Source organism: Hippoglossus stenolepis, chromosome 11 (assembly GCF_022539355.2).
Source record: "Hippoglossus stenolepis isolate QCI-W04-F060 chromosome 11, HSTE1.2, whole genome shotgun sequence".
NCBI classification, from domain to species: Eukaryota; Metazoa; Chordata; class Actinopteri; order Pleuronectiformes; family Pleuronectidae; genus Hippoglossus; species Hippoglossus stenolepis.
The window spans coordinates 10,879,753-10,893,233 of NC_061493.1; the positions used below are offsets into that span (position 1 = coordinate 10,879,753).

At 43.6% G+C, this 13,481-nt stretch overlaps 1 protein-coding gene across 1 annotated transcript in view; it reads right to left on the reverse strand.

Annotated features, from left to right (window-relative positions):
• The window catches only part of epha4b (eph receptor A4b), an 86,519-nt gene that overhangs the window by 22,413 nt on the left and 50,625 nt on the right, over window positions 1–13,481 (reverse strand). The window contains exon 10 of the mRNA XM_035170594.2: window positions 12,456–12,564. Coding sequence (XP_035026485.1) covers window positions 12,456–12,564 — 109 coding nt within the window. The remainder of the gene's footprint in view (window positions 1–12,455; window positions 12,565–13,481) is intronic.

Consider the following 13,481-nt stretch of genomic DNA (forward strand, 5'->3'; position numbering starts at 1 on the left):
CTTAAATTTGGAAGAAAAATTTTAGGCCAAAAAACATAAAATGTAACGTGTGTTTTATATTATAAGGTACTAAACATGACATTAATACTATGGCCTCCTCTCCTCTCCTTCTTGACTGCTGCACAGGTAAAGCACTAACCAGTCAGTATGTCTGTCCATTATGAAGACAAATTGATTTGGGCTAAGAGCCAGGAGTAACTGGGAATCTGATTTGGGGAAGTACCACAGAGCAGGAAAGGATAGAAAAGGAGACTGAAAGAAAGATAAAGAAAAGGGCGAGGAGACATGAAACAAAGACAAAAAAATAGAAGAGAAGAATAGTGAGACCAGATACAGAGAAACATCTTATGGCCAAGAATAAGAGAGAGGGACAGAAAAGGAGAAAAGGTGGGGGCCTCGGCAGGCTCAGTAAATCTCAGTAGTTTGGTGTTTAATCCTTCTGTTGATTTTACACAGCTGAATGCATGGTATAACCCAGACATCAATAGGCTGTTTTGGGAATACACACATGGGGTAGACTCATTGCTGGTGTTTGGGGATAAAGAGGAGGGGGCATAATATTCTAATGAAAGGGGAGCTGGGCCCCACCTGGTTATCAGCTGGGCTGAAGCCAGTCAAACACCAAGGGACCATCATAACCCCCTTGACACACAATGCTTTGGGGCATGTGTTTAGAGCATATGGGGAATGGGGACATGGGTCACACCTCTGCTCCATGTGTGATAATCCTGTGGGGATGGACACACACAATCACACACATGCACACACACTTGCACCTCTGCGAAACATCAAGACCGATGTTTGAAACACTTCCCCGTCACTGCTGTGTGTGTGTGTGTGTGTGTGTGTGTCTGTGTCTGATGGGAGATGAACACATTTCCATAGTAATTACAGAGCGACTCATTTCTCCTCTCCAGTTAGAAGTGTCATGAATCATTAGCGCTGCAGTCTTAAGCGTGGTACAAAACCTGACATGGCTGTGGCTTTTGTTTCCCCTCGCCAGCTGCGTCGGCTGTGTGTGTGTGTGTGTGTGTGTGTGTGTGTGTGTGTGTGTATGAAATGTATATTTCAAAAACTTTTCAATAATTCAGGACTGCGGGGGGGCCAATCCCATATTTGTCCCATCCCACAATAAGATATTCAGTGTTCCCATGATGTAAATGGAAATTACATTAATGTTCAATATATTTGAAACAGAAAATAGTGCTTAGGAAAAGTTACGTTGACCAAATTATTATTATCATTGAATTAATCTGCAAACTTGTCAATGCCATGCAAAATCCTCTTTACTCTTGGCATCTAAAATGTGAATTATGTTTTTGTGTTTATGTTGAGGCAACGTTAAAGGGTTTCAAAGGTTAATGAAAAGATTGTGCTGACGGTTTCGCAGGTTCATGAAACAAAAAGGAATTTTTTATTCAGAATGGGTGAGAGTTGGGAGAGGTCAGAAAAATGAAAGATTTCTATGACAAGTTCTAAAACTCCATCTGACGAGGACGATTGTGTGATATGATTGAAGGCTGAAGGTTATGGGGAGATTTTCTTGTTAACAGTTGTGGTTAAGTATTCGCAAAGTCAATGATTGGAAGAGCAACATGGGTTGGATCGACATTTTTTTACTTTAATTAAAAACGCCAAAGTAGCTTTAACCTATAACATCAAATGAGTCGCAGAGTGAGAACTCCTGGTTGTGTCCTTTGTTTGTCATGGAAAAACGGTAAATGTCTTTTGCTGGTGACAAGGTTGCAGCCATGGCATGTTCCGTAAAGCTTTTCCCTTTCAGGCTTTAGGGCAGCTGCAGATAAGATGGTTCTGTAAAACAGTCTTGGTGAGTGTCTAGCTCTCTGATATGGATTTGTATTCCACAGGTATTTACTTTACGGTATGAACATTCATAGGTCCTTGAGCCGGAACAGGTTTTGTAAAGAGACATTCGCCACTCGCTGCTTCTTTATCCTGCTCGACTTCAGTGTGGAGTTAGCACTCTCTCCGTCACTGCAGGGGGAAACCATTGTTCCATTTAGCAGCCATCCAGCTGCACTATGCACTGCTGCTGGTTCATACAGTGAATATACACATCCCACCCACACAGATTCACGCTCATGCAGATTTAAAGCACACACACATGCACCAATCATGCAAAAACACACACGTTAATGGAGTGCGGTATCAGTATCACACCCGGCCTCACACTTCTCTCTCTGTTCCACCTCACTGAGGACAACAGGCTATCCCTGTCCTCCAAAGCCACACACTCCACATTTGCATATCAATTTACTTTTTAATATAATGCTCTGTCACTCGAGACCCATTTGTCATTCTGCTAGCAAGCTTCCACCTTCACAGAACTCCATCCATATATTATTATCGCCGTAGCCCCTCCCCCAGTTTCCCCCTCTCTTCCTCTCCCTCGCTGCCCTTTATCTCGGGGGTGGTTTATTCTTTTCTTAATTCTTCCTTTTAGTGAAAACATTCCCTTATCAAATAACCCACATATCCTCTTTTCTTTTTTTTCTTCCTGCTGTTTCCATCCATTTATCCATCCCCCAACAGGCCCCGTCTTCCACTCTTTGTCTTAGCTCTTCTTTTTTTGAAAGAGGGAATGGACATCAGGCACTGGAGAGAGAAGTAAAGAAACGGAGAGAGGGAGAGGGAGAGGGAGATGGAAAAAGAGAGTGCTGACAGGCAAGAACACACAATGGGGGTCCAAGCCTGCATACCAACTAACAAGCAATCAGATGGAGGGGGAGTGGGGGGAGAGAAGGGAAGTATAGGGATGGAAACTCGAAGGTTGATGTACAGAATGGTTGACAGAAAAGGGGTCAGAGTGTGTTTGTGCTGCGACAACAGAAGCTAAAGATAAAGCAGTGATGGAATAAGAAGGAGCTCTACGTAAAAAATCTGTGTAAAAGAAGGAAGGATGGAAATGTTGAATACTGGCTTCATGGATCAGCACATAGCTCAAACTGAAGGAGAGTAAGAAAAGGAAGACTCGATAGACAAAGAGAAGAGTCAGTCAACAGTGTTGCTGTGGCAGAGAAAAAGAATGGTGTGTACACGGTCTTGACTAAACCACAAGGCAACAGTAAATCTGAGAGGATGAGAGGCAGTCGGTGAGGAAGAGTAGCATTTACACCTTCATTTACTCCATCGCTTAATAACGGCATATTCATTCATTGTTTTTTTTTTACTTTATCCCTGCTCAAGGTATCCACAGGTTGGATTCTTTCCCAGTTTGCATTCTCATAAACCAAGGAAACACCTTCAACAGGTCGGCGGTCCATCACAAAGCTAACCCACGACAGATCAATACGCTCAAATTCAGCCAAACAGACAATTTGGAATATTCAGTCCACTCGATACTGAACACTGAACTACAGTCTGTCTTCCTGTCAGGTGATAGCTCCGACCAAAAACATTACAGACACAGCTGCCAAAATATTCAATTCAGAAGGAATGTAATCACTTCTACAACCTCTTTACTGACTACATTTTAGGCGGACAGTACAAACTTACTGAACATATCTCCTGATGAGGAACTTTGTCTTTCGATCCTCTGTAGATCCACCACCTTTTCTAGAATATTGTGAATTCTGTGCATTTCCCCTTTATAATTGCACTTGCTTTACAACTACGAGAATATCAATTGTTATATACTTGACCCTGATAGATAGATCTGCCCCCTTTCTGGGCCCATACCCCATCCTTCCACTAAGTTCCAATAAAATTGGTTAGGTAGTTTTGGCATAATCCTGCTAACAGTCAGACAAACAGCAAAGAAAACACTAGAAGGGTAGTCAGACAGCACATACCTCCCCCATGGCTAATCCCCTATCTCACCATGTTAAAGAAAGTGAAAAGAATTCATCCACTCCAAAATTGAATAGGTTCTTTAATGGGTCGTGCCCAACCCTTCCACAACATTTCATGTAAATCAGTTCAGTGGTTTTTGTGTAACCCTGCTAACTAACAACTATCAAACAAATGCTGATGAAAACAAAAGTCATTGATGGAGATTATTACCTTTTTGGCGGAGGTAGAAATAACCTGCCTGCAAACCTACTCAATATGCACTGTTTCATTATAAAACCTACTTTACATATATTTTTTAAATAAATCTTCTTTAATTTCTATCCTTTATTATTTTATTATTCATCTTGTTACTCTGCACTTTTTGATTTGCCACCCTGCATTTCACTGCAAACACATGTCATGTGCAAACTGTATGAGCACATGACAAATAAAGTCTTCAACCCGGTGGTGATGCAGGTGGTCTGCGTCCAGTATGACAACACACTGTGATCCATCCTGATTGTGTAATCTTCTTAAAGTTTTACAAAATGTGTGACTAAGCAGGCCTTCCACTTTTCCTGATATTGTCAGTGTTATGCCAAGTCTTCATGTATTGGCTTATTAGCCTCAGGCAAGATTGCTGCTTCCATTCCCCCTTCAGCCTGACTCTGGGCTACAGAGAGGGAGACAACATTGACTGCACTGAGTTGAGCTGATTTGTACTTCCTCTGATAATTAAAACCAGCGTTCCCTCTGTTATTTTAGTTTGCCGGGGTGTCTGCAGCTCGACAGCGTGGTGTGTAATTAAGAGAACGACCTCTGTCAGACAGAGGGTTGTAAAAGCTGTTAACAGCCCGAAGCTTACAAAAAGGGTTATCTCATCAGAAATGTCAGGTGAGCCACTGGAGTCCCTATATCTGAGCCGGAGAGGAAGAGACAAGGTGAAAGAGTAGAGAAAAGGAAAGCAGGGAGACGACAGTGACTACAGAGGAGATCAAACAAAGGGAAGCTTTGGCAGGACAGAATAAAAAGCTTGATCATGCACTGAAAGAAGAGGGAGGTGGGAGAGGAGAGAGCTGTAGGGTAAATATGAGTGGTGGGATAACCTTGAAACTAAGTGGGACAGAACCCAGACTTTAAATCGAGTAAGAGACAAACACAGTTGTGTGGATGTTAATGTGTTGCTGACAAAGTGGCACAGACACACAGCCATTTTCAAAAAAAAGTCTGGATCATTTCCAGAGTTTGACTTTGACATATGAAGAAGGCAGCAGGAGATCGTCCAGGTCAGACGTGTTCACTCCAACAGGAAAATGCCTTTCAGGAGAGGGGGGGCTTGGTAGAGCATGCAGGAGGCAGGACATGACACAGAATTTTCTACCGACATCGCATGTTGTTTTTTTACAGCAGATCAACAACCGGTGTCTGCCCTTGTCCTCAAAAGCCCTTGAATCTTGTTGTCTTTCCAAGTTGACATCTTTTCATCCTGTGGTATTTTTATTCTTTATTTTTGTAGTTTTTCATTAGTCGCATGCTAGAAACCTCGTCCACGCGCCCGCTTGCTCACTGTGAATTTTGATCTCACATCTTTCTGCTGTATTCTCACTTGGGCTCACTCGGATTTCCAGACATTTTACTTGGGGGCTGGTAGGAAAAGTTCTTGAAAATGTCCTGAGCAACTGACTGAGACATTTGCGTTCTCAAGTACAACTGCTCTAGAAAATGTTCAGGGCATTTCTGAAAGCAGCTAAAGAGAGAGACATGGTTTATCTCCATGTAAGTGAATAACCTTGGACTAATGCTGACCTGAGACACGGAGGGAGCTAATAAAGTGTGGGCCGTTCTGAGCTGCTGGTATCGCCCAGTTTGCTTTATATGAGCGGCTGCCTTTTATAGGATTAGAGGCCGGCTGCCGGCTGGAAGACGAAAGTGGAAATTGATACACTCAGAGACAAGAAAGAGTCAGAGGGAATCGTATGCTGTTTTCTCTTCCTTTCCTTTCCTCTCATTTCCTTTCCTCTTCACTCCTTTCTTTCCTCTTCGCTTTCATTTCCCGTCTCCCCGCATTATATTCCCCATTGCTAATCAGAATGACTAGAAAAATGAAATCAGTAAATCATTAGTCACCCCCTTCGGCATGACACAATAAAATGACACATCTATCCCCTCCACCCCCCCGTCCTCCCCCACCTCACGCACCCTGCTGTGGGTATCTTGCTTTAATCATTACTCATGATAATGGCTGATTCCATTTAATATCAAGCTATTAAATAAAAAATAATTACTGGGAATGAAATCAATAGATTAATTTCACTCATTATTTCACAGCAAAATGAAGCCTCGGTCTCCAACGTGGAAAAAAAACAAAATGCAGTCGCTGCTCGGTTGCTAATAAACAATGAGGTTTATGAAAGCTGATTGTGGATAATTAATTAAGAGTCAAAACGGCATGAAAAAACAAACAAACTGTGCGTGTGATGTAACGGAGTGTTCAGGAAAAACGAGTGAGTAAGATTTCTCCATCTGTCTCGCTCTCTTTCCCTCTCTTCATCTCGGCCGTGTCTGGCTCTGGCTCAGCACTTTCTGACCACAGTGTAAAAAGATTTACTCAGCCCGGGCTAATTATTAGGAAGGGGAAATGATTAGCTGAAGAGTTATGACTAATAAATCTGTCTATGTTTCATTAACACCCTGTTTGGAAGCATTTCATTCGGCTGCCGCTCATTAAAGAGAGTGGTAATGAAAGGAAAGGAGAGGAGAGGAAAGGTAAGGAGAGCAGAGGAAAGGAAAGGAGAAGGGTGGTGGGGGGGGGGCTCTGGAGCTGGGCTGCAGTAATTGATGTAATGTAGCAGACTTTTTAACAACCTGGTGAGAAGGTCAAATGAGAGAGGATGAATTGGGGTTGAGGGGGGGGGGGCAGAGGTGCACGTCATCTGCATCATTAAGAGAAGAGTGTATTTATATTTGCATATCAAGATCCGTGTGTAGATCAGCGTGAAACTAATTCCCCTAATGATATTACTACACTGACGCAACTTGATTAGGTCATGATCATATTACATTTCCACATATGTTCATATATGTGTGTGTGTGTGTGTGTGTGTGGATCCTATAAATGGATTTAAATGCTCTATAAAGTTGAAAACTCCAGCCTAAAACAGCCTTGTCTTATATTTGTGGGACATTTGATAAATTTCCGCTGCAACCTCTGCTCATTTGCATGAAGCCTCTGTGAAATAGTTTTTGCACCTGCTGCAATCGCTGCACTGTTTGTGAGCCACTTTCTAGACGTTCTGCACACGAAGCTGTATTTGGCGACATGTTAGAAAGCATAGCAGCAGTAATTGAAAGCACCGGCATCCAAGCATCACATAGAAATCTGTCTAATGACATTACGCACATAATCACCACCATCATCATTGCATATATGCCCACACACACCTCCGCTCACTGGCCTGCTCTGTATCCGGTTGGTATACACAAAATCCTTTTGGCTGCCAAATCATTATTAGCGCCATTATCAAGCAAACAGACCAACACCACCCACAGGGATGAGATCGCATTAGCTGATTACTGCCCCCACCAAATTCACCATATTTGGGAATCACGACTTTATTATTGTGCTTTTGTTCCTGATCCTTTTTTTTTTCCTATATCCTGTTTTTGTTATTTTGTGGTTCAAAACAAAACATTTTTTTAATTCTTTCTCACATCCAAACTAAAAAGAAAACCCTCTCTAATTCCTCTTACTTTCAGTCTTTGCTGTTTTTTTCATTTCGTTTTCTCACGTCTTCTTTGAAATCCAAACAGCCAGGCACGCTCGGAACATTTCGAGCTGTTTCACACTCAATTAGTGTTCCTCGGCCTCTTTCTCTCACTACCTCTTTACTCCGCTTTCTGCTCTCTCAACAGAATGTTTTCATCAGCGCGTGCTTTCCCGTCCCTTTTAATTTATTTTCAATCAGGCTTCCTCTCCCCCCTTTTCTGTCATTAAGTTTTTAAGAATAACCCTGGGCTGCACAGCAGATGCTGCGGAGGTGAAAGAGCTTACGCGCACAAACATGCACAACAGGACGTGCTATTGTGTTAGGAAGGTAGAGCTGTTGCCGCTCTCTATTAGTGAGACCAAGGAGTCTTTCGGTAAGAATCAGCCCCGTAATGACATCTCACTTTCCTTTGTGCCTTTCTCATACGACCTTTCACTCGCTCAGAAATTGTTGTTTTTTCTCAAACTTGAGGGAACTCTGTTTTTTTCTTTTCTCCTTTTTTCCATCTCTGATAAAAAACTAAACCTGCAGGAGAGTAATCAATGAAGATTTAAAGCCGGATTTAGTCAATTATACATCTGATTTTATACTAAGTATCTAATGAATTACTCCTAATTTGGAAAATTTCAGGCATCTTCTGTAACAGATTGCAGCCGATGAATCCCTGCTGAATATCTCCAGCTCTGGCGGCAGATGTAATGCATGAAGGCAGACTATAGCTGTTCTCACTCATGAACTTTGTAACACATGAAGAGCATAACCAGAGATTGTCCATGTGAGACACGTTCCCACGTACTGGAAATAATCAGTTTGGTTTCAGCGCAGAGTGTCGTCCATGAGGCAGGATAGAAAAAAGTCATCAACACTCGCCCCCTCGCTCGCTGCAAATTCAGACAATAACCTGCTCTATTCACACATGGGCTCAATTGGACATTGCACAAACTTTATGCTATCGAGCTGGCAGGGTAAAGTCTGCCCAGTGTCTGGTTCAAGTGAATCAGACGCTTGCCTTCACATTTACAGCTCCCTCGATTAGTGTCTAAAAGAGTTCAGGGTTGGTTATGTGAACGCAGCTTTTTAAGACACACACAGCAGATGATGGTAGAAAAAAAAAACCCTAAATGGAACAACTTCATGTTGACGGCTCACCAAAACTCCCACATTAAAATCAAGAAAAACACACAGGAATCTGGTGATCAACCAAAGCCTGCAGCAATTCAGAGGAGGAGATCATGGGCATAAGTGTGGAGAATCATTAGACACACACACACACACACACACACACACACACACACACCTGCCTACATACGTATATGCTGGCAGCCAGAAGCTGTAACATGTTTAACAAGGAGCGAGAAAAAGTGAGGACCAAAGGAGAAAGCGCTTTTTGAGTGAAAGGCCATCTGCTGAATCCATGGCCATGCCAGTCGACAGCTATAGCTTCCCATCGCTCGCCAGCCTGCCAAAGCACCCTCAGGAGGACAAAAAGCACCAACTTCACACACAAACACGCACGCAGGCATATACGCGCAGCGGAGCAATAATCGCACGCACACAGCAATAACTGATGTGATTTGTCAGCGCCGTGCCGCGTCTGAGGAGCTTTCAGCTTTTTTCCCCCCCATGTTTTCCCTCCTGCGGTAACAATAGCATAACAGCACTTTATTAAACGAGAACAGGACAGAACAGAATGGCCTGCAAATCAGCCCGTTTATGAGGCATGGCTGTTCAGTACGCTGCCAGCGAAGGCTGCAGGAAGTGCGGGGAACGTGTATGTGTGTGTATATTAGAGAGAGGAAGACAGAGAGACTGTGTGGGCGCACTGTACATTGTTATATTATAGTTCAGTGATTCAAAAAAACCTTCAATCAGGCTGTTCGAAATATGCTCTACCAGGTGTAAAAGGCTCCAGCACTTCTATCCAGTCTAGTGAACATTGGGGGAATGATTTAAACAGCTGGCATTTAGGGGGGAAAAGGGCCCTTACGAAATGTCTGGCGGGAAATCATTTCAACCCTGGCTGCCTCCCGGTGTCAATTTCAATCCCAATTTAATCATTGTCCACATTGAACTGGTCTCAGCAAATACATCAGATTTTCGATACATTAGAGGGGGCTTTTTTCATCCGAATGTAAATTTGGGGAACGGAACAGGAAATGAAAGCTGCTGCGCCAAAAGACGCGCAAAATTAAGAGAAAAGCAGAAGCACAGAGAGAGAGAGAGAGAGAGAGAGAGAGAGAGAGAGAGAGAGAGAGAAATGAGAGCGAAAGAGAAATGGAATGATTGACAGATAAGATGGAAGAGATGAAAAAGCATGAGGTATGGACAACACAAGAAGAGGCCGACCAATCATTATTTTCAGACCTGAAGCATGAAACTCCTATTGCACCCAACAGTGCAATCAGCCACCCATCATCTCTCCTACCCTTCTGCCACCCCCCCCCACTCCACCTCTTTCAAACGCACTTCTAATCTACCTTTTCATCTTTCGCTCCTTGCCCCGCTCTCTTTACTCCCGCTGGCTCTGCTTCTCCCTCCATCAATCTGCCCTGTTCTCTCTCCATCCCTCTCAAGCTGTCCTCTTCTCCCTCTCTATCTTTCACACCATCTCAAAATGTAGCTCTCTAGCGGCGCAAACATGCTTCAGATGCACTTCCTCGGCTCTCCTCACTGAAGTCTGTCATTCCCAGTGCCTTTCTAATACGTTCTTATTTCATCCTCCACTTGTGTCTCTCCTTTACTTCACTTCTGTCCCTATGTTTTACCCCCCAGAGTTCTCTCCCTCTCACTTTTGCCATCTCTCCTGTGTCTCTAGTGATGCGGCTTTGATCCTCGCTTCATCCCTCAGTTACAAACACTGTACGCACTCCGCCGCTACACTCACACACACAGTTTGACTGATGTGCATATGTTGTTTAATAGAAAGCAGTAATCAACAGTATTTCCTCCCAAGCGTTCCCACCTCTAAACTCAAAAAAGACAGAAACAGATGGAGAGAGAGGAAGAGGAGGACCTGAAATTGATGGCGGTGCATCGACCCCTCTGTAATACCTAGTTAACGCCCCTTCAGCCTGTGAAACCTGATAAGTCGAGTGTGAGTGTGTGTTTGTCATCATGTGAGTGCATAACACAGTGTACCGTTTTTGTTTTAGTCTCACAATTCCCCTCTGATTAAAAAGATGTTGATGTGCTCCTGTTCACCTGCCATACGTGTGTGTGTGTGTGTGTTTGTGCATACGTGCACACACCACACAGGACAGTCTCCACTAATTACATCCTTCTTAGTCAATAGTGAATAGAGCACTCAGCCTGATAAGCAATCACCTGAATCAATACTAATGTTTTTAGCATGTGTGCATTAGTGTGTGCATGGTGATGTGTGTGTGTGTGTGTTTGTTTGTGTGCCGTCCCTAACATGTCGCTAATCTAGTCGGAGCTCATAGAGGATAAACATTTAGTTATGGTCACGGTAAATCACAGATGCCTGTCATCCCTTCCTCTCCTCTCCTCTCCTCTCCTCTCCTCTCCTCTCCTCTCCTATTGTTCCTCTTTTACTGATCCAAAGAGCTTTTTCACTCCAATTCTTTCATCCCCTCACCTTTTACCAACCGGCATTCTTTTATTTTCCTTTCTCCCTCTCATCTTCCTCTCCTTTTTGGCCTTCTTTGAAACAGAGCATTAACAGCAGCCTGACCTTCAAAGAGAGTGATCATAGAGAGTCTCTGCTCTTATACGGAAAAACGTAGCCTTTACTTGGGCTTCGGCAGCAGTATAAATGTCAAAGTTGAAGGCCCTGCTTTGGTACACCCACATCCCTCAGCAGGAGGCGGAGGACTAGACCATGTGGGGGATCTCCAGCCCGTGTATGGATGTGTGTGTGTTAACCATTGTGTCTAAATGAACATTACCCACAAAACCTTTTTACATATGATAAGTGGCAGATTAGCTTTGCACCTTCATGAACTATTGTTTTCCTAATGGGAGAGTGTGGATGCAAACCTATCAGCACTAATAAGAAAGTACCATTTTTCTTGGTGACCCTATCTGATTACAGCTGTCAGTAGCATTGGCTGTAATAGACAAGAAAGCTCACAGTGTGTATATAAGCCGTCCAACACCAGCTCAGAGCTGTGAGTATTCTGCTGCCTTGTTATTTTCAGCAAATCCCACGAAAAGACCAAACCTGACAAAGCGTTAATATGTCTCTCAATACTTTCCGCTTCACCGGCTTGTCTGTAACTGTCAGCCCCAATCCCACTGTTTCCTACTTTAAACACAAATCTTTAGAGATTGACTGTGAATGTATGACCCTGTTCAGACCTGGTTGATCCAATCACAAGTAGACAGCGCTAAGTACAGGTCTGGATGCAACCAAATGTGTCCACATGTGTCCTGTGATCTGATCACTCAGACCACATTAGGAGATGATCTGGGATGCATGTGGCCACATTATTTTCACTGTGTGTGTTCAAATGCGTCCTGAGCCACACACGAAGGACCATCTACTCAGCAGCCGTCACTGTCAGCCAACACACAGACACACACACAAACACAACGGCCACATCTGTAAACTCAAACTGGGTAAAAACATCATAATTTGGTCTTTGTGAACACAAATGACAGACATGTTTATTTGCATGTAGCACGGGAAGAGAGATCTGATCACAAGTGGTCACAGGAGACGCATTCAGGATACTTTTTACCTTCTACTTTTACCTTCTTCAAATACATAATTTGAAATAGCCTCTTTTAAATTCTAATTTCTCAGGACTTAACAGCTGCCTGCGACATGTTGGTGATATCAACCTACACTCCACCCTGTGCTCTCTGCCTGATCCTGTGGTGCAGCTCAATCATGTGTAGAGGGCCTCAGTGTCTCTTCAGTGTTGACCCTACCTGCCGCTGACAATGAAGCAAGTCACCAGGAAGATGAGGAGAATGATTCCTCCAGCGATGGACACGGCCAGGATGGTGGACTGGTTGGGGTCCCCGATAGCCAGAACATCTAGACAGGGACAAAGAGCATATAGTGTTTTACTAAAACCAGCATAAAGGAGCATGAAAAGAAGCTGGGGATGTTTTTTGTGCAGTAGTAAAGTGAGGGATGAAAAGACTAAGAGAGGCTGAGAGTTAAAAAAGACACCAAGGGAGACGCTGAGTGTGGCGGTGGCAAAGAGAATGAAATGAAATATGATAGCAATAGAAAAGGAGATAAAAGACGGAGGTTGAAGGAGAGGGGGAAAAAAGAGAGAGCGGCAAATGGGTAAAAGAGAGCAAGGGAGGTGGGTGGGTGGAATAGTAAGTAAGGTCCTTGATGAAAAGCGCTCTCCCTCGCCGCATTGCCTATGAGGGTATGAGAGTGGACGTGAAAACCATTCCCGTTCGGCCGCGCTGTCCAAATGGATATGTTAACACTGCATGTAACAAGGCTACCGCCGAGAACTTTCTGCAAAGACGCATCGATTTTTACGCCACACCTATCGAGCCATTACTCAAAACAAATACCCCATTTATCTGGCTTAGCTAAGCATGAGTGGGTACGTGTGTGTCTGTGTGAGTGCACTGTATATATGAATATGTGTGTGTTGGAGGTAAACGAATGCCTCAAGGCAGCCACAGATAAGCATTGATCTCCTATTACATTTACTGGTGCACTCATACACAAGCCTTCCATAACAATCAATGGAATCGATCTGATTAGATAACCTTGAGATGATTGCCAGGGGGTCGGCTGAATCTGTCAGATCCTGTATTTTACAGCACTGAACTTGACTGTGACCCTCTTGTATGAAGGTTCAGCAACAGCTCTGTATACAATGATACTCGACCTGGATCGTGAGCTCCAAGCAGCAGGTTGTGGGCAAAGTCCCATTCAGTTTCATCGTCACATTCCTCGTTCTTGTAGCCAGATGGGAATAGAAA